This window comes from Manis pentadactyla, chromosome 8 (genome assembly GCF_030020395.1).
Source record: "Manis pentadactyla isolate mManPen7 chromosome 8, mManPen7.hap1, whole genome shotgun sequence".
NCBI lineage: Eukaryota > Metazoa > Chordata > Mammalia > Pholidota > Manidae > Manis > Manis pentadactyla.
In genome coordinates, this window is record NC_080026.1 from 113,343,471 (window position 1) to 113,369,432 (window position 25,962).

At 39.4% G+C, this 25,962-nt stretch overlaps 1 protein-coding gene across 4 annotated transcripts in view; it reads left to right on the top strand.

Annotated features, from left to right (window-relative positions):
- The first annotated feature begins 4,424 nt into the window (after positions 1-4,424).
- AS3MT (arsenite methyltransferase) overlaps positions 4,425-25,962 on the top strand; it is a 38,938-nt gene continuing 17,400 nt past the window's right edge. Inside the window, exons 1-11 of one of the 4 annotated variants that reach the window (XM_057506264.1) lie at positions 4,425-4,525; positions 5,363-8,939; positions 9,143-9,183; positions 9,491-9,618; positions 10,584-10,734; positions 11,251-11,387; positions 12,132-12,201; positions 13,364-13,445; positions 14,642-14,773; positions 15,099-15,241; positions 17,593-17,727. In XM_057506264.1, coding sequence (XP_057362247.1) covers positions 8,741-8,939; positions 9,143-9,183; positions 9,491-9,618; positions 10,584-10,734; positions 11,251-11,387; positions 12,132-12,201; positions 13,364-13,445; positions 14,642-14,773; positions 15,099-15,241; positions 17,593-17,727 — 1,218 coding nt within the window. In that variant the 5' untranslated portion in view covers positions 4,425-4,525; positions 5,363-8,740. The other 3 variants (XM_036898405.2, XM_057506263.1, XM_057506265.1) reach the window with 3 other exon arrangements.

Here is a 25,962-nt window from a genome sequence, read left to right on the forward strand (position 1 = left end):
CCATGTTGTCTAAATGTGGTTCTTAAGCAAATTCTGAGTAATTTTTTAAATTCAGAAGTTGGGCTCCTATTGTGAATACGTAGGAATGGTTAATACTTTTTAAAAATACTTTTGTCTTTTTATCATACATTCTGGAAATATCTTAATTTCATGGTCACAGAATGGTGATAGGTAATATCTGTTCTGTTCTTTTCTACTAAATTAGAGGAGATAGTATTTTATTCATTGTAGCAAATCCTAAGTGAAAATTAGGCAAATTATATCATATCTGGCCGGCCAGCTGCTGCCTTCTGCCTTGACCTGCATTCCTAAGATTTCTTTGTTGTTCTGACTCTTGAGTAGGTGGCCTTGGCTTCACTTTGTAATTTTGCTAGTCATCAGCAAATTCACTTGTATGACATAATTGCCAGTATGAAGGCAGTTTAATTATTGTGAGTGATAGCAGTGTAGGATTGTACCATAGTGAAAACCTTATGTTTGTAGGTAGACATTTATCTGTGTTCATTGAATTCATCTTGTTAAATGGCATCACCATTGTCTGTTGTCGTGTCTGAATATCTTTACTTTGAATTTGAAGTGGGACGCTATTCTGTTCTAGTTTAGTTCTTCATTTACTGATGGATTGGGAGAAAACTGACATAAAAAATGGTCTTTTCACTGAAAGAAAAAAAAGCAAATAAGAACCCAATTTAGTTCGTATTATATATCAAGTCACCTAGTCACCTCAGATTGCATTTATTCCTCATTATATATATGCACATTAACTTAAGGTAAAAAAAAACCTAGGTTTTTTTATGCATGCATCCATTCTATAAATATTTATTACAGTGATTAAATGTAAACCTGCTCAATTTACCTTTAAAAGGAACGATTGCAAACTTAAGCTTAAGTGTCATGCTAAGAGTAAAACATTTGAAGCATTACTGGAGGATGTTGTTATTACTGCTCCTATTCAGCCTTTTGCCGGAGGCCATGCCTAGTGCAGAAATTAAAAATAAGTTTTAGGAAATTAAAAATAACTATTAAAAATGAAGAGATAAAAGTATCATCACATGGTAGGGTTATCTACTTAGACAATCCAAGAACTGATTAAAAATAGGGGTTTCCAATTTAGAAAACAAACGAAGTCCAATCATCCACATATACAGGAAGCAAAGAAATATGATGAATAAAACAAAAGTATGATATAAGTTTTCCTCATCATGCTGGGACACATATTAGAGAAGCAGTGATTGTTTACATGATATATGATAAAATAAATTTCACAATCAAAATTTTAATGGAGAATAAAGAGGAAATTTACATTAAATAATGAAAACCTAGTAGTACCGAATTTAGTCATTTTAAAGAACATAATGCCAAAATACATGAAAGAAAAGTAGTAGCCAAAAATGTGAGAACAAGCAGACTTATTCGTAATTGGATAGTTTGTCCCATGTGGAAATTAACAGGTAGGTAGAGTTAAATGGTGATCAAATATATGGAAACAAAAAATACTTCTTTAAATAGCACCTGGAGATAGAAATACCGTTTGACTCTGGAATCCCACTTCTTGGAATATACCCAAAGAATACAACCTCTCAGATTCAAAAAGACATATGCACCCCTATGTTCATCGCAGCACTTTTTACAATAGCCAAGATATGGAAGCAGCCTAAGTGTCCATCTGTAGATGAATGGATCAAGAAGATGTGGTACATATATACAATGGAATACTATTCAGCCATAAGAAAGAAACAAATCCTACCATTTGCAACAACATGGATGGAGCTGGAGGACATTATGCTCAGTGAAATAAGCCAGGTGGAGAAAGACAAATGCCAAATGATTTCCTTCATTTGTGGAGTATAACAACAAAGCAAAACTGAAGGAACAAAATGACAGCAGACTCAGAGACTCCAAGAATGAACTAGTGGTTACCAAAGGGGAGGGGTGTGGAAGGGCGGGTGGGGAGGGAGGGAGAAGGGGACTGAAGGGTATTATGTTTAGTACACATGGTGTGGGGAATCACGGGGAGAACAGTGTATCACAGAGAAGGGACATAGTGGATCTCTAGCAACTTGCTACACTGATGGACAGTGACTGCATTTGGGTATGGGTGGGGACTTGATAATATGGGTAATGTAGTAACCACATTGTTTTTTCATGTGAAACCTTCATAAGAGTGTATATCAATCATACCTTAATAAAAAATAAAATAAACAAACAAACAAATAAATAGCACCTGGATTGTAGAGGATATATTGGGGGATGGCACTTTTTAAATAATGAGAATTCAGATTCTACACACGAAAATTTATGTGATGATACCAACGCAGTACTGTAAGGAAAAATTCATATATTAAATCTCTGCATTACGGATAAGTGTGGAAATTTGTGGCTAGAATTTGGAAAGAGAACAAAAGGGATCAAAATGGAATAAGCAAAACCAAGCATGAATGACAAAAATTTGAAAAATATATGAAACTATTAATTGGTTCCTATTGATTACATTGGTAAAGAGTCAGCTCAATCACTGAAGTACAAATTAGTACATTTCTAATTGAATAGGAGGTATATAAAATAAATCAATTGTATTTTAAAATAGTGATCTGCATGTTTTAATTCTCTTGGATTTTTTTCTAGCTTTATAAACATTTGGGAAAAAAAAATAGTGATCTGTCAGCTTGATGCAAAAAATTTGATTGCTAGTGAAACAGGCAGGAATTGTACAAGAGGGACTCCATTATGGAATGCGCCTCCACCTTGGGACGAGTACCTAACTTGAAAACATACTCTTAGAATAGTACCTGATCAAGCACAGGTTTTAGGTCATTTTGACATAGGCAGTGTAGTTTAGGATGAGAAAAGCCCTGGGCGAGTTAAGAAACCACAGATACTAGGAACTTGAGGCCAGTTCTTGTGGCCAGCAAGTAAAACAGGTGAGGCAAAAACACCCCAGCTAGATTCTAGATGGTAAACAAAGATAATCCCCAGTTACCCTGAAGCTCGTTACGCTCGCATTGACCTAAAAATCACACCCCTTGGTGCCATGACAATTCCAAGGCTGACCATTATCAGGGCAATCAGGTAAAAAAAAAAAAAGGCGTAGCCCCTAACCTTTATTTGGAGGAAACCCCACCTATCCTGATGAATATGCTATCCCCTGCATAAACTCCAGCTCAAAGACTACCCGACCTGAACCTCTGTGCTGGTCACCTCTCCAGCATGCCTCCCTCCTTTCCAGATTTAAGGAAACTTTTTCTCTTGAGTTATGACTGGACAGCAATTTGGTAATTATAAGCAGAAGTGAAACGTTTATCTTCTTTCTACCTGATCCCTCCAGAATTCAGAAATGCTCAGTGAGTATTCTCATTTTTATGGCAATATAGTTATTTACATAAGAGTCTTTTTCTCCGTGTAACAGGACATAATTAGAAACATTGGTTATATTACCAAGGCTTTGGCTAAAGTGTCATATTTGAGAGAGATATAGACCCAAATATGATCAGACAGCTTTAAGGAGCTAAGGTTGACCTTGTGGAGCCAATAAAGCCCTTGGAAGTATTGGTATCTTGCTTACAGAGTTCCCAGCAGCCTCCCCAGGCGAGTAAACAAAGTCAGTTCTTGTCAGGTGCCGGAACCTCAGGATATTTAAGGAGAGGGGAAGTAACCCAAACCATGTATGTACTATAGGCAAACTGATGGCAAAGTCCTTGGCTTGGCTTTCCTGGCCTTTTCAAAATTCAGTCTGAGGTTCCTTATGAAAAAGTAACAGTAAAGCAGATTAAAAAATATCTGTATGGTCAATCACTATTCTTGCTGCACTTACGTAAATAATTGTGAGGTAGGGCAGGGACATGGGACGAGGTCATGCCATTATAAAACCTACTTAGCCTGTGAAAAGGGCTCAGCTTATTCTTTAACTTAATCTATATGCTGTTTTCCTCTTCTTCCAGTCCCTTAATCAATTAAGTACTTTTGTAACCAGGACAGGCTATAGACCTCTGCAGTGTAAATGACCTCTGTGGATTAAGAATGCCGAGATCCAGACCAACACAGTCACCTAAATAACCCTATTCTTGAGACAAAACTTTAAATGAATTATGGATCACCTGTATACTTAATGCCTCATACTCAACCCTACCCAAAAGGCACTATAAAACCCCAAACCCTAAGTCCTTAAGTGTACTTCCTTTCTGAGGTTGCCTGCACTCCTGTGGGAGTGTGTACTGTCTTATATCAACTAAATTTTCTGTTCTATAAGCTGATAGCACTTGTCTCTGAACTCTTTTCCATGATAAAGACAAGAACTCGCCGACCTCCACCTCTGGTATCAGTGTCTTTGTCACCTTGCTATTTCATTCAGCTTTCTAGTCTTAACACAATCCTTTTCTCTCTCCCTGTTTTATTTCAGACCAGTAGGGAAGTGGAAGTTCTCAGAACATAAATTCACTCATCCAGTGCTCTGTGGCTCCCCCAAATACTGGGGTGGTAGAGGCTTAGTTCTGATGCTGTGCAGATTCAAGCAGACCCTGGACACCAGGTAACCCTGGCTTCAGGAGTGGGCAAGGGCTCTGCCCTATGCCGAGCAGTTCCCTTTCCTCCCTCTGCTCTTCCTTGCTCTCTACTGCCTGCACGGCTGCTGCCGTTCACTACTACTCTTACCTTAATGAATTCCTTCCTTACCTGCATCTTGTCTGACCTGGTCGAGATTTCTTAATCAGAGTCAAGAATCCTTCCCTGGCTGGGCTGAGGTTTCACCTAGCGCAAGGGGTGAGACCTACCCAGACAAGAGCTGCCTAATTTCCAAGTTGGACTCAACTTGGAAACAAATGGTTATCTTTCATAAATAGGAGGGCGAGTTTAGAGAGAAAAATTATGTTTTATTAACACACCTTTTGGCATATTCAAGTCTAGCTCTGATTAATTGTCTTTGAGGGCTTTCTGTTTGCTTAATAAATTGTACTAGATCTTGAATTCTCCTGGTTTCCTCAAATACCTGGTTATGACTCTCCAAATTAATGTTTCCAATTTTCTCCCATCCTTTTGGTTTAGAAACACAAAGAATTAAACTTGTGTTTTTCCCTGAAGCTCTGCAAGCTAGAGCTAGGGGATTTGACACAGACTTCAGAGGCATCTTCAAGACAGCCCATGTTTAGATAATCTCCATACCTGTTACTGTGTGGGCCATTCGGAAAGATCACCAAAGACATCCAAAATGCAAAGGAGGAAAATCAAATTACCAGTGCATGGACTCACCCTGTCTGTGAAGATGCTTAAAGTTTGACATCTAAAAATCTCACTGGCAGCACTCAGGCCTCAGACACTGGATTTATGATTTGCTCCAACCATCAACCTTGTTTTTCTTTTGCTCCTGTAGAAATGCCTCTGATTGCTTAGAAAAGATAGGCCTAACTTTGGGAGCCAGCCTACAAGACTGTGTCCTGAAATGAGATACAGCCGACTCACTGAACCGACCTATTCTCAAGACTGGTTTTGGTTATTGTTTCTATGACACCCTAACAGAGAATCTCAAAGGTTGCCAATCTTTAGAAAAATGAAGTCTGGGTACCTGAGTTTATTTTCAACAGCAGGTTATAACAACTTCAGCTTTAGCTAATAATGGTTCACAGCTTTCAGCCAGTCCCAACTCTGGAAAGTCCAGTCCTCTACTGATCCTTTGGTCAATCAGGGAGATACTTCTATTCCTCCCGAGTATGAGGATTTATGGCCCCATCTAGCAGGAAGAAGTTACAGAAGACAGACCTTTGGGCTTCATCACCCCTTATGAAAAGGAGAATAAAATCCCAGAGGGGAAATGAAGCAGGCAGCAATTGAACAAGAGGGACTGCATTTTGGAATGAGCCTCCATCTTGAGACATGTACCTAACTTGAAAACATTAGCACCTGATCAAGCACAAGTTTTAGGTCACTTGACCTGTGACGATTTATTATTAACATTGTTTTCTCCTGAAAGCCTCTATTCTAGGGCATCAAAAGGAACCTTTTGACTAACAGACTGTGAGATTATAAACTGATGTCTGTCAAACGTCAGAGTAGTGCCTTACCTGAAGACATATTGGCAGGAAAACATTAAGAAAGATTGATCATTGCATACCTCAGAACCCCTGGACCTTCAGAGACTGCCTTTATATACCCCACACCATTTTCCTTTCCAGTGGGCCTGACCTCTCTCTTTCTTGTCAGCTATCTGTAGTAAATTCTGTCTGCTTTCTATCTTTTGATTTTGGTGTTTATTTCTATCACATTGAAATTCAAGAACCTGGTCTTTGGGGGTCTAGTAACACTAGTATCAAAATGTGTACCTCCTTACAAAGATGTAATATTACAAAACTGACATTTCAAAGAGAATATATCCAGACTGGTTATGAAAAATAATCCATAAATTGTCAAAAATAACCAATTAAAATCTTGTCATTTTCTTCCAAAAGAAAAATGGTTTTCCTGAGACTTTTCCAATGATGGAACAAATAATTTCCAAATACTCCCAGAGTATAGAAAATGATAGTAAGATACCCAGTTCATTTGCTGAAGTAAATGTGAACTTCATTAAAAAAAAAAAAAGAAAAGATATTAGCAAGGAAATTTCGGAGATTATTTATGAACATAGATGCAAAAGTCCTCATAAATCTCAGAAAAATCGAATAGAGAAATATTTTGAAGAATTGCCAAAATAGTTCCGGAATTACAAAATTGATATAATCCTGCAAGACACATTATATTAATAAGAAACAATAAAATTGTGTTATCACTGTAATGTACACCAAAAAGGCATTTGAAAAAATTCAGCTTCTATTTCTAATGAAAACTAATTTCTTTCTAATAGTATGTTTCAAAAACTAAGAAGCAACATACAATATTTGATGAAGGAGGAAGACTCCTAGACCCCCAGAATAGCAGCTATTAGGTGCTTCCAAAATGATGAAATTCTGGTTCCATGTTTCACAGATGAACATAGCCAAGGAAATGAAATAACTTACCTAAGGTCACTCACTGAGTTTGATGGTAGGTCTTTTGACTACTAGTCTATCTCTGTATTATCTATTAAATTCCTTATAAATAGAAACAAGGGTGCTACCTGTCATTTCTAGCATTTAACATACTACAAAAGAAAGGGTCTTGGAAGTAATTGGATCCAAGCCATTTACCCCTGCTACTGCATCGCTCACAAGTAAACTTCCAGTTGGTCATCTAGCTTGAATGCATCCAATTTTGGGGGAATCCTTAGGGATGCTGGCCATTTTGGAAAGCTCTGTGTGAAAGATGATTCTGTGTACTGAACCGAAACCCACCTTTCTGGACCATCCTGGAATTATCAGGCCAGTAGCTTCAAGGTGGGATGTGAGGAGGTATGCACAAGGGCATCCCTGGAGGCAAGGGAAGAAAATATGAAACTTTCTGCTTATGTTTTAACATTAAAAAAGAAATCAGTTCCTTCTGATATTTAAAATATGGCTTGATATGAGAGCTGTAAATTGGTCTTGTAGTATATACCATCTACATAGCGTACCTGTCATTTAACAGGGTGATAATAGCCAGCAAAACTAAACAAAAACCTGTGGCTGAGGTATTGACCAATCAGAATGAAAGATGGTCACAAGCAATCTGGTCCAAAATCAGCCCTGCACACTAGACTTTTAAGGGAAAACTGGGAATAATTTGATGGTGATTTGCTTTATTGCAGTTCATCTGTGTGGTTAAGTGGATATAAGGCTTATCAAATGATTCTTGTGAATGACCACAAATTGAAGATAATATAATCAAGCAGTACAAGTGAACAAGTTGGAAATGAGAGAGCCCTTTCCTTAACCTCCCACTAATCTGTCTCTTCAAGATAAAGATACCATTTTAACAATGAGTGAGAAAGTGACTGCTTTCCTAAAGGAACTAATTTTATAGAGAGAGAATTTTGAAAACTAATATTTAGGAGTATTTTCACCATTGTATGATTGCCAAAAAATCTGGTAATCTGTAATTTTACACAATAGTAGGAAATACTCTAACCTATAAAAATATTCCATCAAGGATTGTTTCCATGGATTTAACTCGTTAAAGATATAAAAATACTATACCTTCCCATTAATATTTAACCGACATCAGAAGAGATTGTTCCTGGCAGATGAGACTGAAAAATGGTGAATCTTCCACTGTAGATATCTTTCACCTGGAGCCCCTTAGCTCCTTACTATTCTAGTGAATAGAAATACTTCACCACCACAAAAGGAAGCAAGACACAAATAATGGGGGTAGAAGAACAAAAAAAACGTCCTGCAAGATCAAATAACAATACCTAGAAAACAAGTGAATTGACCAAAAATTACTAGATGTTAGTTAAATACTAACTTAGCAAAATTGCTTTCCTAAATACAAATCAGAATAGACTGAGAAGGGCTCTGTGCTGTATGATTCCATGGCTATGACATTCTGGAACAGCAGGGAGAACAGTTCTATGGTTTAGGAGTTGGGGTTGGGAGCAGGGGATTTACTGCAAAGGGGCATGAAGAAACTTTTGCGTGACGGCCTTGATTGTGGTGATGTTCATCAGAATTCACAGAACTGTACCCTAAAGAAAGATGAATTTTACTGGATGTGAGTTGTATCTCAGTGATCTGACTTCGAAAAATAGATGGAGAAAAGGTGACTTCATCCCCCAAAGGGGAAAATCATATGTGTCAGTGTTCATTTGCGTCAGAGTAATGAGGTTTATACAGTGGAACAATAAAGGAAGATGGTATGAATGGTAGTAGCCTGTTCCTGGTTGAAAAGACTAAGTCTGGATGACACTGGGTCCAGAGATGTGGGCGCCGCCGGGTGGAAGCGGAAGTGGATCCCTGAAGCCCTGTGGGTCGGAAGCCCTCTGGCCAGGGATCAGCCCTGCCCTCTGCGGGGCTGGGTCTCAAGGGTCCAAGTCCAAGAGTCTGGAGACTTGGGAGACAGTAAGTGTGCCTCCCCGCGCGGCTCCCAGGGCAGGCCTCCCACGCAGGCGCTCAGCCCTGCCGCGTCCCCCGACCCGTCTCTCCACCGCCGACGCTCCCCGGCCTGCTGCCTGCCCCTTAGCCCCCTGAATCTGGGCGCACGCCCTCCCAGCGCGGGTGCTCAGCGCCTTCGCCTCTCAGCTCCCCCTTTCCCCTCCCGGCAGTGGCTGCCCCTGGCGACGCTGAGATCAGGAAGGACGTGCAGGTGAGCAGCAGGGCCTGGAGTGGCAGAGGCGGAGCCTGGCCCACCAGGCAGATGGTGCTGTCTGCTGCCTGGCAGAAGGAAGGCGCGGGAGCACCAGGCCTTCGGAGGCTCGGCCAGGCCCACGCCCCTGCCCCCAGGAACTGCGGCGGGCGCGCAGGGCAGAGTGGGGCCTCAGAGCTCTGTTGGGAGGAACGGCGGCCAGGTCTGATGGGTGGGGGTGGGGGGATGGTGGCCCTTCTCCCAGTGGGCACCAGCTCCAGCTCTTAATTCTCCCTATTCCTTACCCAACTATTGGCCTCTGGGTCAGACCTACTATGGACAGGTGCTGAAGAAAACGGCGGACCTCCAGACTAATGCCTGCATTACCACAGCCAGGCCGGTCCCCAAGCACATCCGGGAAGCCCTGCAGAACGTACATGAGGAAGTAGCCTTGAGGTAGAGTGCCCTCTGCTGCCCCCATGAAGACCCCAGATAGCAGCTTTAGAGAGAGGGGCGGAGTAAGGAGGAGAGGCGGGGAAGAGAGATGCCAGTCACGAGAGGATTAACCCACCTCCGATCGGCCAGCTTGCCTCTCCCATAAAACTGGTAGAGCACAGCCCTCCTCCCCTGACTGCTCTGTTTAAGAACCCCCAATGACCCCACCCCCACCCCCACCGCACCCGCCTTTACTAGCAGGTCACAGTCACACTCCTCGGTCCTGACATGGAAGACTGGCCGGTTTGGCCCTACCTTCCTAACCAGCCTTGGTTCCCTGTGATGCACTATGCTACTCTCCGCAGAACTTTCCCTTCCTCTTGCCATCAGCACCGCCAAGGTGATCTGTGCCTCTCAGCGTGCAGTTACCATCTGGAATGCCTTCTCTCCTGTCGGCCTTCCAAATCTTGCCCATCCATTACCCCACCTATGTCTTACCTGCTTTGCAAAGCTTTCTCCAATCCTCCAGCCCCGCTTCCTCAAAGCACTACAGGACTCGCTGCCTGTATCGCTCAGCTTGTCAATGACGCATGGAAAATGTTTTCTGTGCTCACGTGTTACCTCCCCAGTTAAATACACCTATGGACAAGAAATTGTTCTAAATTTCTTCTTCAGTAACCAGCACAGCCCTGAACCTGCATTAGATGCTCAGCTAATGTCTAAATGCATTTATTCAACCAGTATTCTACATAGCTTGTCTCAAGACTTGGTGCAGTGCCCAACATACAATGGTAAGTGAAGCAGTTGGAGTCCCAGCCTTCAGGAGCTTCCGGTTTAGTGGAGGAGACTAAACACCCAAACAGAAATTGAAAGAATGATGAAAAAGAAGAGAAAAAGGGAAGAGGAAGGAAGGATTTATAAGATGTAGTGGTTCCACAATTTCTGGTCTCTAGAGGGAAAATATCTATATATTTTGTATTTCCCAGGTATTATGGCTGTGGTCTGGTCATCCCTGAGCGTCTGGAAAACTGCTGGATTTTGGACCTGGGTAGTGGAAGTGGCAGAGATTGCTATGCACTTAGTCAGCTGGTTGGTGAGAAGGGACGTGTCACTGGAATAGACATGACAGAAGGTCAGGTGAGTTGATGATTTGGAGGATAAGGAGGAAAACATTCTCAAAAGTGCTCTTTTAGAGATAAAGTCGTTTCCTTGTGAGCCTTCAAGGATAATTTAAGAAGGCTGCTAAAAGCAATGCTCTTTGGTACAACTAGTGCTTCCTGCCCTGGAAGCTGAGAATTTTGACCATTAGGGGCTTTTCGGGAAAACACAAAGTCAGAGGTTTGAGCTGATATATGAACATCATGATGACCCAGTGGAGTTTGATTTTTTTCCTCCCTTCTGCTGTCTATCTTGAAAGATTTTGTTATTGAGTAAAGAGTTTATTCAAGCAAAACCCATGTATCAAACAGGGAGCTTATGTCCCATTGAGTTGTCCCAGGCTGTAGTATATCCTGCATGCCCAGAGGAACCTTGAATACTTAGCCAAAGTAGTCTGGGGGAAGTATATTCCATTAGCAATAGGAACATTTTAGGAAAAAAAGTGTGTATTTTTAAAAAATGTTGATTATCAAATCTGTATTTTTCTTCCTTTAGGTTGAAGTGGCTAAAAAGCATATTGAATATCACATGGAAAAATATGGCTTCCAGATAGCCAATGTGACTTTTATTCATGGCTACATAGAAAAGCTGGAAGAAGCCGGAATCCAGAATGAGAGTTATGATATTGTTATGTAGGTCTATATCCCTATATCCTTACTGTTATGCATATAGCCCATTTCCTATTGAACACACAAGTGGCACCACTTCTTGCTGATTAACAGTCATGCAGGGTGTTACACCAAACTTAGCACGATTTAATAAAGGGAGAGAGCTGGTCTGAGCCATTGTAGCCCACTGGCCACAGAACAGGCTAGCCTGGGAGGAACCTTATTTTAAATTTAACCGTAAACCAATAAGCCCAAAGGACCAACGAAACCACTGAGTCTGCTCGTACAATACACACTGGCCTGTTATCTTTAGGATTATTTTCATGGCAAATTATAGGATTCTGTGTTTCTCTTTTTCCTTTGAGTTGCTGTCAAATCTTGCCCAAGTGATAGCCTTAGCAAAGCTGCCTTTGAGGAATTTAGCCAGTTGACATGTAGCATAAGAAATGCTTTATGCAGTCGGCATCTGGGCCCAGGCTTCATTTTACATGGTGGTCATCAGGGCAGAAGCAAGTAAGAAGCATGCCTGATTTCTTTTTTTTCTGTACACTCAAACTTGCTAACAATTTATTGAGACTTTAAACACTCTGTCTTTCTCTTATCTTTTTCTTATGAGAAAAAGTTGAGTGTGGGGAGGTGGGGAGGGAGGCAGGAAGAATGATGTATCTTTGAGAGAATGGTGGAAGTCACCTTCAGGGACTAAGAAAGGATTTACAGATCTCAGAGTAGGGTGCAGATTTGTTTGTCATTGCCTTTGTTCTATTTTAGATCAAACTGTGTCATAAACCTGGTTCCTGATAAACAACAAGTGCTCTGGGAGGTATATCGAGCGCTAAAGGTGAGGGGCAGAGGGAGACAAGGGATCCTTCAACATCAGTGAGCAGACGGCATCTGTCCTGTTCTTGCCCCCTTGAGCTGAGAATTCAGACAAACTCTTAATATCTATCAAATTAAAAGGGGGTGGCAAAAAAAGGGGACTGGCTGGAATACCCTAGATATGGATTCTTTTTCCTTTCAGGTTGCAAAAGATAATTAATCTGAGAGTCACGATTGTCACTGAACATGTTAAAATGTTTTATTGGCTGTCTCTCTCCTACCTGCTGCTTTCTGTGATCCTAGAATACATCTGCAGAGCCGCAAGGGCCTTTTCACTGACTGCTAACAGTTGCTGTGAATATAATACTCTTCTAGCTCGTACTGTGTTTCTCAGAGCTACTTATTTCCTCTTTATGAGGATTCCAGATCTTTGGGAAGTTAAAGAAGATGGCACTTCTACACGCACTACTTTCTAAAGGCTTCATACCCTCAGTATATATCATGAGATATGTATCTTCATGACAGAAGACAAAAGATTCTGAGATTTTTGGTTTACAAGGCTGTCATAGAGATCAAATAAGAACATCCATGTAGAAATGATTTAATAATGTCTTAATTCATATGCCATTTTATAGACTAGCTCACTACCTTCACCAAGATGGACCTGTAAAAGGTAAAGGCATTATTGTAGAATCTAGACTTCCATGCTCTTGAAATTAGCTAAATAAAATCTTAAAATTCCTGATTACTCTTATGTCTGAGATTTTAAGGACAATGTTTTTAAAGCATAATGTATTATTATAAAAATAGATAACAACATTACAAAAGATATGCTTTTTAAAGGAGAAGAGTTTATGAATATTGTTTACTGCTTCCGTTAGTTATGTAATCACCTGGGGATGCATTTGGTTCAGGTTGACTAAAAATTTAGGTAACCTGAGTATCTTTATTTGTGAGAGAGACACTCTTGGAATGCTGTTTTATTACCTGTTGGGTAGTGCATGGAAAAAAAACCGTGGCTCTAGGCTATTGCTCGTCACTTAGGGAGGCAGCTGTGTTTGTTCTCTAAAGGTCAGCGCAAGCATTTCTGTTTCATTAAGTTGATTTTACCCTCTCATTCCTTTCTTTGCTCTTTGGAACTAAGGTAATCTTTAACCTTGTTTGGACTAATCCTGCTGTTGCAGCTTGGTGGGGAGCTGTATTTCAGTGACGTCTATGCTAGCCTTGAATTGCCAGAAGAAATCAGGACACACAAAGTTTTATGGGGTAGGTGTTTGTTTATGTGCACAGCTCCATTCTGTTAATTCCAGGACAAGGCTTTGTGATGTGGGAGCACGTAGGATTAGGTTAGGAGGCTTAGGTTCCATCCCTCCTCTGCCATTCAAAAGTGGTATAACCATGGACAATGCAGTTAACCTCTGTGAGTCATTGTTTTTCAAATTGTATAATGTAGATGATAATTCAGTCTGCCACATAGGGCTGTTGAGAAGGACTAAATGAGCTACTGAATGTGAAAAACACTTTGAAAACTGTAGTGTGGAAATGCAGGTAACTGTTCCGCAATGGATGCTCTCTTGGTAGCCTTATGTTCTCACCATGTTTGTTCCCTTATTGTCATTTTAATGGAATCTCTGAAAATTGAGGAGATAAATGCATGCTTGTGGTCAATCTATGAGATCCCAAATTCTTACTTTTAAAATAAATTAACATTTTTCTTACTGTACAGTGATATATGGATATTGTTAAAAAGCTGGAAAATACAAAAAGATGAAGAAAAAATTACTAGTCATATAACCCAGCAATAGCCTCTTTAGTATTTTAGTATACTGTCTGTCGTTCCAATTTTTTTAAATGTGTGTGTATAATAAAATTGGGGACATGATAGAGAGAATTAAATTTTCTAATTTTATTCAGCATATTTCCTAAGCCTCAAATTAAAAAAAAAATGTTTTAAATGTTTGTGTTATCCAACTGTATTACATAGCTGTCCCATACTTTTTTGGCCATTTTTCTATTGGGGATCATTTAGGTTGTTTCTAATTTGTTGAATAACTGAAAAATGCCTTACAAGCATTGGTAGTAGTTTTTGTTTTAGGATCAGTTCACTATGAGATTAATCTGGAGCTAAAAGACAATTTTGTAATTTCTCTGTTATGCTTTTTTACTCATATTACATAGTACTTTTCAGAGTGTGACCTAATATACACATGAATATCATGATAGCAGCTGGGTGGAAGCGCTGCATTAGTGACTGTCCTGAAGAATGGTTCCCAGAGACCATTAGCTAACTGTATACTTGGTTTTAACTGTGACTTTCTAGACCTTGGGGGGGACATTCAGATCTTTCGTCTACTTCTGGGACCCGTGTTTTAACTAATACCATATCCTGGGCAATTATATAGAAGAGTAATTCCCTTAATACCTCATTGTATTGATTGGTCTGTGGTTTTTCTTTTTTTTAGGTGAGTGCCTGGGTGGTGCTTTGTACTGGAAGGACCTTGCCATCTTTGCCCAAAAGATTGGGTTCTGCCCTCCACGTTTGGTCTCTGCCAATCTCATTACAGTTCAAAACAAGGAACTAGAAAGAGTGATTGGTAAGAAACAGCAGCAGCGAATATTGTAACCGCACCGAGTGGTTCAATCTGGTGATTATTCAGTGTCTAGTGAGTGAGTCTCATTGAGTGAGGCTTTGCATCAGCTGGAAATCTCCGTCTTGTCTCCTGTTGAATGGCAACCTCCCGAAGTTTGGCATTTAATTAAGCACTTTAAAGTTATTCAATAAATAGAGTGAAGTGTCCAGAAAGATAACTGATAGCATGCAAAAAAGAAAATTCTCTTTATAACATGTATGCTTCTCATCTACTGAGCAAACTATAGCTCAGATGCTGGAGATGAGCCATGAATAAATTCTGTTTTTAGGTGACTGTCGTTTTGTTTCTGCAACATTTCGCCTCTTCAAACTCCCTAAGACAGAACCAGCCACAAGATGCCAAGTAATTTATAATGGAGGAATCACAGGACATGAAAAAGAACTAATATTTGATGCAAATTTCACATTTAAGGTAAATAAAAATTTCCATGACTTCCGGGACTCTTTCTACTCCTACCCTTGCTCTAGGTACCTTTTCTTAACCTTGCATTACTTCTCACTATTCAGGTGTTGGGGTGTGTGTGTGCTTGTGTGTATGTGTGTGTGTGTGTGTGTGTGTGTGTGTGTGTGTGTGTGTGTATACTTTTGCTGAACCATTAAAAGTGAGTTGTAGACACCATGGCATTTTACCTTTAAATATCTCAGTGTGCATCCCCTAAGAGTAAGATATTCTCCTACGTAGCCACAATAGCATTATCATACCTAAGACAATTTTTTATTGAAGCAACATTCAGACATCAGGTTATAGAGAAGGCAGATGCAAAAGAATAAGAGTACTGCCTAGCAGTATTTCAGTTGCTGTATCATGAAATTAAGGGATTGTTAGTGTTCAGAGATGACACATTGATATTTCTACTACTCTTTGTAGAGATGGAATTGTTTTCTCAAAATGGAAAAGTACAGGCTTGGAATAAAAGAAACTTGGTTCAAATTCTGGCTCTATTTTTTCTTGAATAAGTCACCAAAGTTCTTTGAGATAAAGTTTGCTCTACTATAAAAGTAAGAACAAGAATACCTGCCAAGAGAATTTCTATAAAGATTAGCAATGATACAACAAAATATTGGTACAGGTTGGGAACTCAGTAAGTAGAAGACATAGTTGTTACTTGTTCCAAAGGTGGAATGGTTTACTCTTTCCCCCCTCTGATTTCTTTTGTTCAAATAGCATTTTTTTTTCCTTTGGGTAGAGCATATAACCTGAAGAACTTGATAACTTCAGAATGAAATATGTTTTCCTTTATTGTACTGGATTCCAGTGGACCTTTCAATCTGGAAACTTGATTCAATCTGGAAACAAAGTCAAAAGTGAACAAAAGACTTGAATATAAACACGAACAACTTCTTCTTGAACATATCTCCACAGGCAAGGGAAACAAAAGCAAAAGTGAACAAGTGGGACTGTATCAAACTAAAAAGCTTCTGTACAACAAAGGCAACATTCTTGGCAACAAGTCCCACTCGTTCACTTTTGCTTTTGTTTCCCTTGCCTGTGGAGATATGTTCATGAAGAAGTTGTTCATGTTTATATTCAAGTCTTTTGTTCAAATAGTATCTTCAAATATCTGAAATAGTCCCTGGGCAGTGGAGCCATTAATGCTTTTTCACTGAAAGATTGGCCCTGCCCCAACAGAGTCACAGAATCAGTGGGGAGGGTCTTCAAACCATGGCTCTGATCTAGTGGCTTTTACAAAACCATTTTTAATAGAATTTTTTAAAGCAAAATCATATTTAAAACACCTGTATTTACTGTGTGTTAGGCATTACTTTCATGCCTTCTCAATATATGAAGGGCTAAAAGCAGTTTATCTGATGGGAGCAGGGGTTAGAGAGCCCAGAATCTCCTGTGCTTGCTCCTGGCTCCCCAAGCATGGACCAATTTCATACTTCTCAGGCATCCTGGGACTTACTTGAAAAACCACTAGCCCAAGGCCCTCATTTTAGCAGTGAATAAGGTGAAGCCCAGAGAGCAATGGTTTTCTATATCTATCTCTCAGGACAAATTAGATATTGGAGTAATGAGTGTCCTTTTTTTTTTTTGGCATTGCCACCGAGAAGGAAAAATTCTGAATTGTCCAGGATTAGTGACACAAAGGGCTAGAGAATGAAGAAGAGAGATAAGAGAAGGTAATTGGTCAATAGCCACCAGTCATAGCTAGCCAGAAACTCCATGTTCCTGGATGAAGGAATTTCAACAATCATCAGAACCACTCCATATCCCTTGCGTCTGACCAGTGCCTGACCATCATCACCAACCAATCCACGAGCCTTCTCTATGGACTTTCCTATCCTAGGACTTTCCACCTTCGCATTAGCCCATCTTCCTTATCTGAGGCCAACGTAAATTTAGAGAACTTTGTATTCTTCAGACCACTTATAAAAGTGCCCTATTTCTTGAGTCTGTTGGACACGTCATTTTTGTTATCTGGCCTGGCTGCTGGTGAAGCAGAAACTTCCGTCTCAGGACTCAGTGCTTTCTCTGGCTAGTACCTGTAAAGGCTCAATATATCCTTATCCTTCAGAAATCTCTCAGCCTCTAGAGTTTTTGATTTGTCACCACTAAAGAAAAACTGATTATGACACTGGTCAATTCCATCTGGAAATAGACAGGAAACTTAGCAGCAGCCTCTGCAAGTGAGAGAATACCATGTCAGAAAGTGTCGTCTTTATCCTTCAGTTCCACTCATTAATGAAACTTTGGGCATTCTTCTTCTATTGAGATTTAGGTGGCATTTCTTAATAAGTGTTTTTCATGCTACTCTTCAGAAAGGGGAAACTGTTGAAGTGGATGAAGAAACAGCAGCTATCTTGAAGCATTCACGATTTGCCCAAGACTTTCTGATCAGACCAGCTGGAGAGAAGTTGCCAGCATGTACATCCTGTTCTACTTTACAATCAAAGGTTCGTTTGTTTTTCAGTTCCCTGCCCCAAACAGAGAACCACTGAGCCAATCGTTACACTTGCCACAGACTACTAAAAGCAAGAAACAAATCTTTATTCTTTTAGTTGGCCACCATAAATTATTTCTAGCATATTTATATCTATAGAATGATTTGAATTAATTTCATACTTTAATTTCTCTAATCCTGACAGATTCCTAACTTGGTGCACCCATGATTGGATTTCAGGGCTCCTTAAAATTATATGTATTTTCTCAGTAAATGGTCTGTCTACTTTCCTCAGATTCTTAAAGGGGTCCAGATACAAAGAAGCTAAGAGCTACCTTGGAAAAGATTATTCAAATTACACATGCATATTTTCAAGTCCTTCAATAGAGGTAGTCAAATTGCCTTCCAGAAAAGATTGTAGCAGTTTACATGCTTACCTGCAATATTTGAGAACACCTTTTCCCTGCACTCTTATTAATATTAGGTGTAATTTAAAAAAAAATCTTTGCCTGTCTGATGGGCAAAAAATAATTTGTTATTTTATTTTGCATATATTAAACTTTTTGATATTTATTAACTATTTATATTTCATCCATTGTGAACTTCCTATATAATTCCTTTAATCATTTCCTATTAGTGGGCTACTTGCCTTTTTTTTACTGCTCTGTAAGAGGTTGTCTATTACATGTTGGAAATATTTTTTTCTCAGCATATCATTTATCCTTTTATTTACTTATTTTCCCCTGAATAGATATTTTCAATTTTTATGTAGTCATTTCCTTTATGGTTTCCGCATCCGATTTTATGATTAGAAAGACCCACTTCATGTGAACATTTTAAAGTTACCAATATTTTTTCTCTAAGTACTTTTTAAAAATTGAGGTCAAATTCACATAACAGAAAAATCACTATTTAAATCATTTTAACATGTATGATTTAGTAGCTTTTAGTACATTTACAGGGTTGTACAACCATCACCACTATCTAGTTCCAGAAAACTTCCATCATCCCCAAAAGAAGTCCCATACCTATTCAGCAGTCACTGCCCAAAGCCCCTCTCGGCAACCCCTGGCAATAACAAATCTGCTTTCTGTCTCTGGATTTGCCTATTCTGGACATTTCATATTAGTGGAACCACAAACTTTACGGTCTTTTGTGTCTGACTTGTTTTACTTACCATCATGTTTTTAAGGTTTTTCCATACATCAGTACTTCCTGTCTTCTTATGGCTAAATAATATATTTCATTGTATGGATATAGCACTTTTGGTTTATCCAGTCATTAGCTGATAGTTGTTTAGGTTGTGTCCATTTTTTGGCTATTGTGAGTAATGTTGTCACAAACGTGTGAGCATGTGCTTTGTGCCTTTGTGGATACTTGTTTTCAATTCTTTGGGGGTCTATACCTAGAAGTGGACTCTCTAGGTCATATGTTAATTCTACATTTAACTTTTTGAAGAACTACCAGACTGTTTTCCACAATGGCTGCCCCATTTTACATTCCTACCAGCAATGTAGAAGGATTCTAATCTCTCTATATCCTTGCCAGCACCTGTTATTTTTTGTTTTGGTTGTAGCCATCCTAGTCTGTGTGAGTTGAACTTCACTGTGGTTTGATTTGCATTCCCCTAGTGACTAATGGTGTTAAGGATCTTCTCAGGTGCTTATTGACCATTTGCATATTTTCTTTGGAGAAACATCTATTTAAGTCTTTTGTCCATTTTTAAATTGGGTTGTTTGTCTTTTATTTAGGGTTGTAATAGTTCTGTATATATTCTGGGTACCAGGCATATATCCTTATCAGATATTTGACTTGCAAAAATTTTTCCCATTCTGTGTATTGTCTGAATTTTCAGTCTCTTGATAGTGTCCTTTGGCACACAAAAGGTTTTAACCTGATGATGTCCAATTTATCTTTATCTTTTTTTTTTTTTGTTGTTGTTGCTTGCTTTGAATGTCCTAGCTAGGATTTCATTGCTTGATCCAAGGTCGTGAAGATTCTTCTGGTACTCTGAGGGCCTTTTTCTTTTTGACATTAAAATTTTTAATCCATCTGGAATTTATTTTAGCTTAAATATTGAGATAGGCTGTGACTATTTTTCTAAATATTAACTAGCTCATACTTTCCTGTTCATTTATTAAATCATTTCTCCACTGTTTTAAAAAGCTAATTTGTATTATATTCTAATTTCTCAAGTACACATTTGAGCCAGTATTCCACTGTATTCTAAGATGATTATCTACTTAAACACTTTAGATTCATATTTGGAGTTATTCTAGCATCTGAAATATTGGCATAGCATTTTCTAAAGCATTTTATCACAATTTACCTGGCATCATCTCTCATAACTACCCTATGAAGAAGGCAGACGGGAGTGATAACAGATACAAGCATCCTGTTGACCTTTCTTTCTCATGTGGTTTTACTTTTTCCCCTATTCATACTATCATAATTATTTTATTAATCCATTCATTAATTTATAATATTTCATTATTTAAAACAGGCTTGTGATGGGTTTCAAGTCTCTTTTGGCAGACAGAACTTCTAACATTCACCAAAACCATATCAGTGCTGAATGTTGGAAGCCCAGGGAAATGATGCTGATGTTTCTGTGGCAGGATGGTGGCACTGTGTGGGGTTCAAGTGTACAGGCCTTGGAGTCGGAGAAACTAGGTTCGAATCTTGGGCCTGCTGTTTAGTTGTCATCTTTGGTAATTTACCTAACCTTTCTAAACCCTTAGTTTCCCATGTGTAATAGGAAGGTAATGATCACATTTTTCTCTCAGGTTGTGAGGCTCAAAAGAACTAATATATGTAAAATGGGAGCCCAATGCCTGTGTTAGAGTAGGCAGGTAGGCAAGAACAGGAGGGGAGAAAGGACAGCAGGCTGCCCAGTCTTCTCCCAGAAAGCACCTTCTCTCTCTTAGGTCAGCCTCTTTCACGGTTCAACACAAACTGATAAACAAAAGATATGAGTCACTGGGACCTTGCTGATTTTAGAGCATATGCACTTAAAGAAGACCTTGTCGCTAATGACCCTGAGGCCATCATCATGTCATCATTACATCATCTATATCCTGATTTGGGCTCCACCTAGAGTTTCTAGTAGATGCTCATGAGAAAAATGACAAACACACTTGTTCAAAGAAGCTAAAGGGGAGGGAACTAGATGATCCGAAAGATAGTGTGAGGATGACAGAATGGGAGGGAGGAAACAAAACACACCCCATAGAAGACCCAGGTGTAAAACCCAGTGAACCGCTACCCACCTTTGGGGTCAGCCCGCTCCTCTCTCTTAGGAGTGTACTTTCCCTTCACTTTGCTAAATAAAAAATCCGGCAGCTTTAACTCTCTATTTGGTCTCTCAGCTGAATTCTTTCCTTCCAGAAGATGAGAACCAAGGAATTCCACAATCCACCGCTGGTTACACCTGGCGCAGAATATATGCTCAAGAAACAAAGGTGGTCATAGTTATGGATTTGTGGTTGTTCAGATGCTTGAGTGCTTGGAACTGTGTCCGAAGTGTCTGATCTAATCATCTTTGCAGGATTCTTTGGTCCTTCGCCCATACACCTTTTCTCCTGGGCTTAGAAATTCTGTCATCTTTCTCCATGGATTTTTGCCTTCTGCTGCTTTTATGTCATAGTAATTCTGCATACATTACTTGGATAATGCCAAGCATACAGATACACTAGTAACTCTTGTGCCTTTTCTTCTCCTTTTGTTACTTCATAAGCAGTCTTTAACAGTGTAGTTTATTTAGAGATCACTGTCCAAAATGGTAAATTTGTATCTGGGAAAGTTTAATTGAACACAAGAGGCAAGGATCCCAGAGCCAAAAGAGCCAATGTGTTTTTGTTGGGGCCACTATTATCAGCACGAATCAAGCCCAAGCTAAGTAGAGAAGCCACCTCTAGTGCTGAAGAATGATTTACTTTCTTTGCTTTATAAAATTATTTATTTATTTATTTATTTTATTTAGGTATCATTAATATGCAATTACATGACCAGCATTGTGGTTACTAAATTCCCCCCATTATCAAGTCCCCACTACATACCCCATTACAGTCACTGCCCATCAGCATAGTAAGATGCTATAGAATCACTACTTGTCTTCTCTGCTATACTGCCTTCCCTGTGCCCCCTCCCTACATTATGTGTGCTAATCATAATGTCCTCTTTCCCCCTTATCCCTCCCTTCCCACCCGTCCTCCCCAGTTCCTTTCTTTTTGATAACTCTTAGTCCATTCTTGGGTTCTCTGAGTCTGCTGCTGTTTTGTTCCTTCAGTTTTTTCTTTGTTCTTATGCTCCACAGATGAGTGAAATAATTTGATACTTGTCTTTCTCTGCCTAGCTTATTTCACTGAGCATAATACCCTCTAGCTCCATCCAGGTTGTTGCAAATGGTAGGATTTGTTTTCTTCTTATGGCTGAATAATATTCCATTGTGTATATGTACCACATCTTCTTTATCCATTCATCTACTGATGGACACTTAGGTTGCTTCCATTTCTTGGCTATTGTGAATAGTGCTGCAATAAACATAGGGGTGCATATGTCTTTTTGAAACTGGGCTGCTGCATTCTTAGGGTAAATTCCTAGGAGTGGAATTCCCGGGTCAAATGGTATTTCTATTTTTGTTTTTTGAGTTACCTCCACACTGCTTTCCACAATGGTTGAACTAATTTACATTTCCACCAGCAGTGTAGGAGGGTTCCCCTTTCTCCATGTCCTCGCCAGCATTTGTTGTTCCTAGTCTTTTCTATGTTGGCCATCCTAACTGGTGTGAGGTGATATCCCATTGTGGTTTTAATTTGCATTTCCCTGATAATTAGCGATGTGGAGCATCTTTTCATGTGCCTGTTGACCATCTGAATTTCTTCTTTGGAGAAGTGTCTGTTTATATCCTCTGCCTATTTTTTAATAGGATTATTTGCTTTTTGGATATTGAGGCATGTGAGTTCTTTATATATTTTGGATGTTAACCCCTTGTCAGATATGTCATTTACAAATGTATTCTCCCATAGTGTAGGGTGACTTTTTTTTCTGCTGATGGTATCCTTCGCTGTACATAAGTTTTTTAGCATGATGTAGTCCCATTTGTTCATTTTTTATTTTGTTTCCCTTGCCCGAGGAGATGCGTTCAGGAAAAAGTTGCTCATCTCATTCAAGAGATTTTTGCCTACATTTTTTTCTAAGAGTTTTATGGTTTCATGACTTACATTCAGGTCTTTGATCCATTTTGAGTTTACTTGTGTGTTTGGGGTTAGACAATAATCCAGTTTCATTCTCTTGTATGTAGCTGTCCAGTTTTGCGAACACCAGCTGTTGAAGAGGCTGTCATTTCTCCATTGTATATCCATGGCTCCTTTATCATATATTAATTGGACAAATATGCTTGGGTTTATATCTGGGCTCTCTAGTCTGTTCCATTGGTCTATGGGTCTGTTCTTGTGCCAGTACCAAATTGTCTCGATTACTGTGGCTTTGTAGTAGAGCTTGAAGTTGGGGAGCGTAATCCCCCCAGCTTTATTCTTCCTTCTCAGGATACTTTGGTTATTCGGGATCTTTTGTGGTTCCATATGAATTTTAGAACTATTTGCTCTAGTTCATTGAAGAATGCTGTTGGTATTTTGATAGGGATTGCATTGAATCTGTAGATTGCTCTAGGCAGGATGGCCATTTTGACAATATTAATTCTTCCTATCCATGAGCACGGGATGAGTTTCCATTTATTGTTATCTTCTTTAATTTCTCTCATGAGGGTCTTTTAGTTTTCAGAGTATAGGTCTTTCACTTCCTTGGTTAGGTTTATTCCTAGGTATTTTATTATTTTTGATGCAATTGTGAATGGAATTGTTTTCCTGATTTCTCTTTCTGCTAGTTCATCATTAGTGTATAGGAATGCAACATATATCTGTGTATTAATTGCTTTGTAAAATTCTTGAGCACTCTGCTACTGTTTGTTACTCTTCTGTTTTTCTGAGAAGGTAGAGAAAGTAGAGAAATTCAACTTCTGACTTTACAGTTCATTAAGCATTTCAAAATGTGTTGTATATCTTGGGAGTTCACTGATAATGAAACTTTGCTGGGCAGAATCCATTATTCATTTTCATTATTCTAATTATTTTGTAGCCAGGTTTCCTGAATCTTGGCTATAAAAGCTGTTAGCAGATTACAGTTACAAGTAAGTAAAGGCAGTCTTTCCTCTAGCCATATCCAGTGTGGTCTGGCTGTAAAAGGTGTAGCTGAATGAGTTGGCCTCTGCAGAGGAGGGTTTTCTTCCAGTGTGGCTTTCCTTGTTCTCCCTCCAGTGTGTGTGCAGGCATGTGCAGGAGGGGCCCTGACCTCAGATATGAATTGTATTACATTCTATGCATTTGAGCTGGTTTATACCAGGTCTCTTTTCTTTCTATTCTGCCCTCATTCTTTCAGCATGCTGATGATCAGCATGTCTTTAGATCAGTTCCTAATTTTTTGAAATGGTAACAATTGACACCAAAGGATGATTTGAAGAATGAAGCAGCTGTGTGTCCTAGAAATATGACCTTGTGTTCTTGGGGAAAGACATTGTTATCTTTTTTATGGGAGACCTTTATGATAAGACCTAGAATGCAGGCAGTACAGGCAAGTGGCATGCAGGAATTGCTGGGACTTACGTCCTCCAGTCAGTTGCTGTAATAATGGGATGAAAGAGATCATTTCTTACTGAGGGTTGACTCAATGACTTTTTGGAGCCTTTTTTCTTTTTCTTTTTTCTCTTCCACCCCCTCCTCTTCCTTTTCTTCTTCACTCTGACTTTGACAAAGTGTATTTTGCTATTTGAAGTATGACATTATTGAACACTGCAGCATCTGAAATGATGTGAATAGGATTTGGGCTATGAACTACTAGACTTCAGTTAATAGTAGTTGTAGTAATAACATGAATGATGTTAGTAATAATATAGAGGACCTAACCTTTGTTGAGCAGGTAGTATGTTCAAGGTACCCTGTCATTTAGTCCTCACAATAACCCTTATTATCCTCATCGTACACATAAAGAAACTGAGGCTCAGAGAGATTAGTTTACTAATCCAAGGTCATGTGGCTAGAAAGTGGTGCATTTCAACCCATGTCTGATTTTAGAGCTGAAAGTCTTACCCACTGTACTGTACCTCTTCTCCATATTTATACTTTTCTTAGAATCACAGAATGTTGGTGCTGGAAAGGACTGCCTATGAAGGTGTCCCACCTTTTATTTCCTTCAAGTCTTGAAATCTTTTAGGGCAGGGAGCATGCATTGGAAAGTGGGACTGATATCACTGGTGGAGAGGACATAAAGTGGGATGAAGATTGTAGAAAATAATTTTCCTATGTGAACAAGAGGAAAGGCTAACTCTTTGGAATTGCAGTGCACTGAGAAGAGAAAATACAATGGATGTGAAGGCCTGGCCACAGCACCCAGCATAGGTACCCCTCTTCCAGACTTGGAGATCCCCTGCCAGATACTAGTCTGCCTGGTAGGGGATCCCAGATCCAGTTTTCATTTTAGAATGGTAGAAACTGGGGGCCAGAGAGGCCCAGGTCACCATTGAGTTGCTTCAGTAAAGGAAGTGGTCCATAAAACTGTATTCATGAATGTAGGGTCTGTGCCTGTCTTGTACACCCTTCTCTTTGCAATGAGCAACAATAAATAATAAGAGTATAAATTTGCTTAATTAATTAATTATTGATATTTAGGGTGCCTTGTTCATGCTCTTGATTTCCCACCTTTGTGACTGCTTTCTCTCTGACGCCACTGGTGCTGCTGTTGGAGTTATCCAACTTGGAGGAGAAAGGAGAAAAAATAAAAAAACTGCCGTCTTGTCGTTTGAAAATCCCACTTACTTTGTTCTGAGACCTTGCTGGCCATTGTGAACATCAGCAATTGCTAATGATGGCCCTGATATTGGGACTTCTTGTCTTGTACACGTATTTCTGGAAATTAGAGTAAGGAAAGGAGGAAGCTTCATCATTTCAGTATCTCAGTTCCAAAAGGGTAAAAGGCACATGAAAAGGGGACTCCCACAGAAAAAAAAAAAAAAAAGGAAAAAATCAACTCTTCTGGCCCAGTAGGGACCATCTATAAGAAACTTTAAATGAATTTACCTTGAAAGTAGTAATAACTTGATAGAAACTTCAGGACAAGACAGCTGCCTTACATCTGAATGACCGATACTACTCTCAGGGGCCCAGGGAATTGTAAAATTTTTATCTCCCTTGTAGGT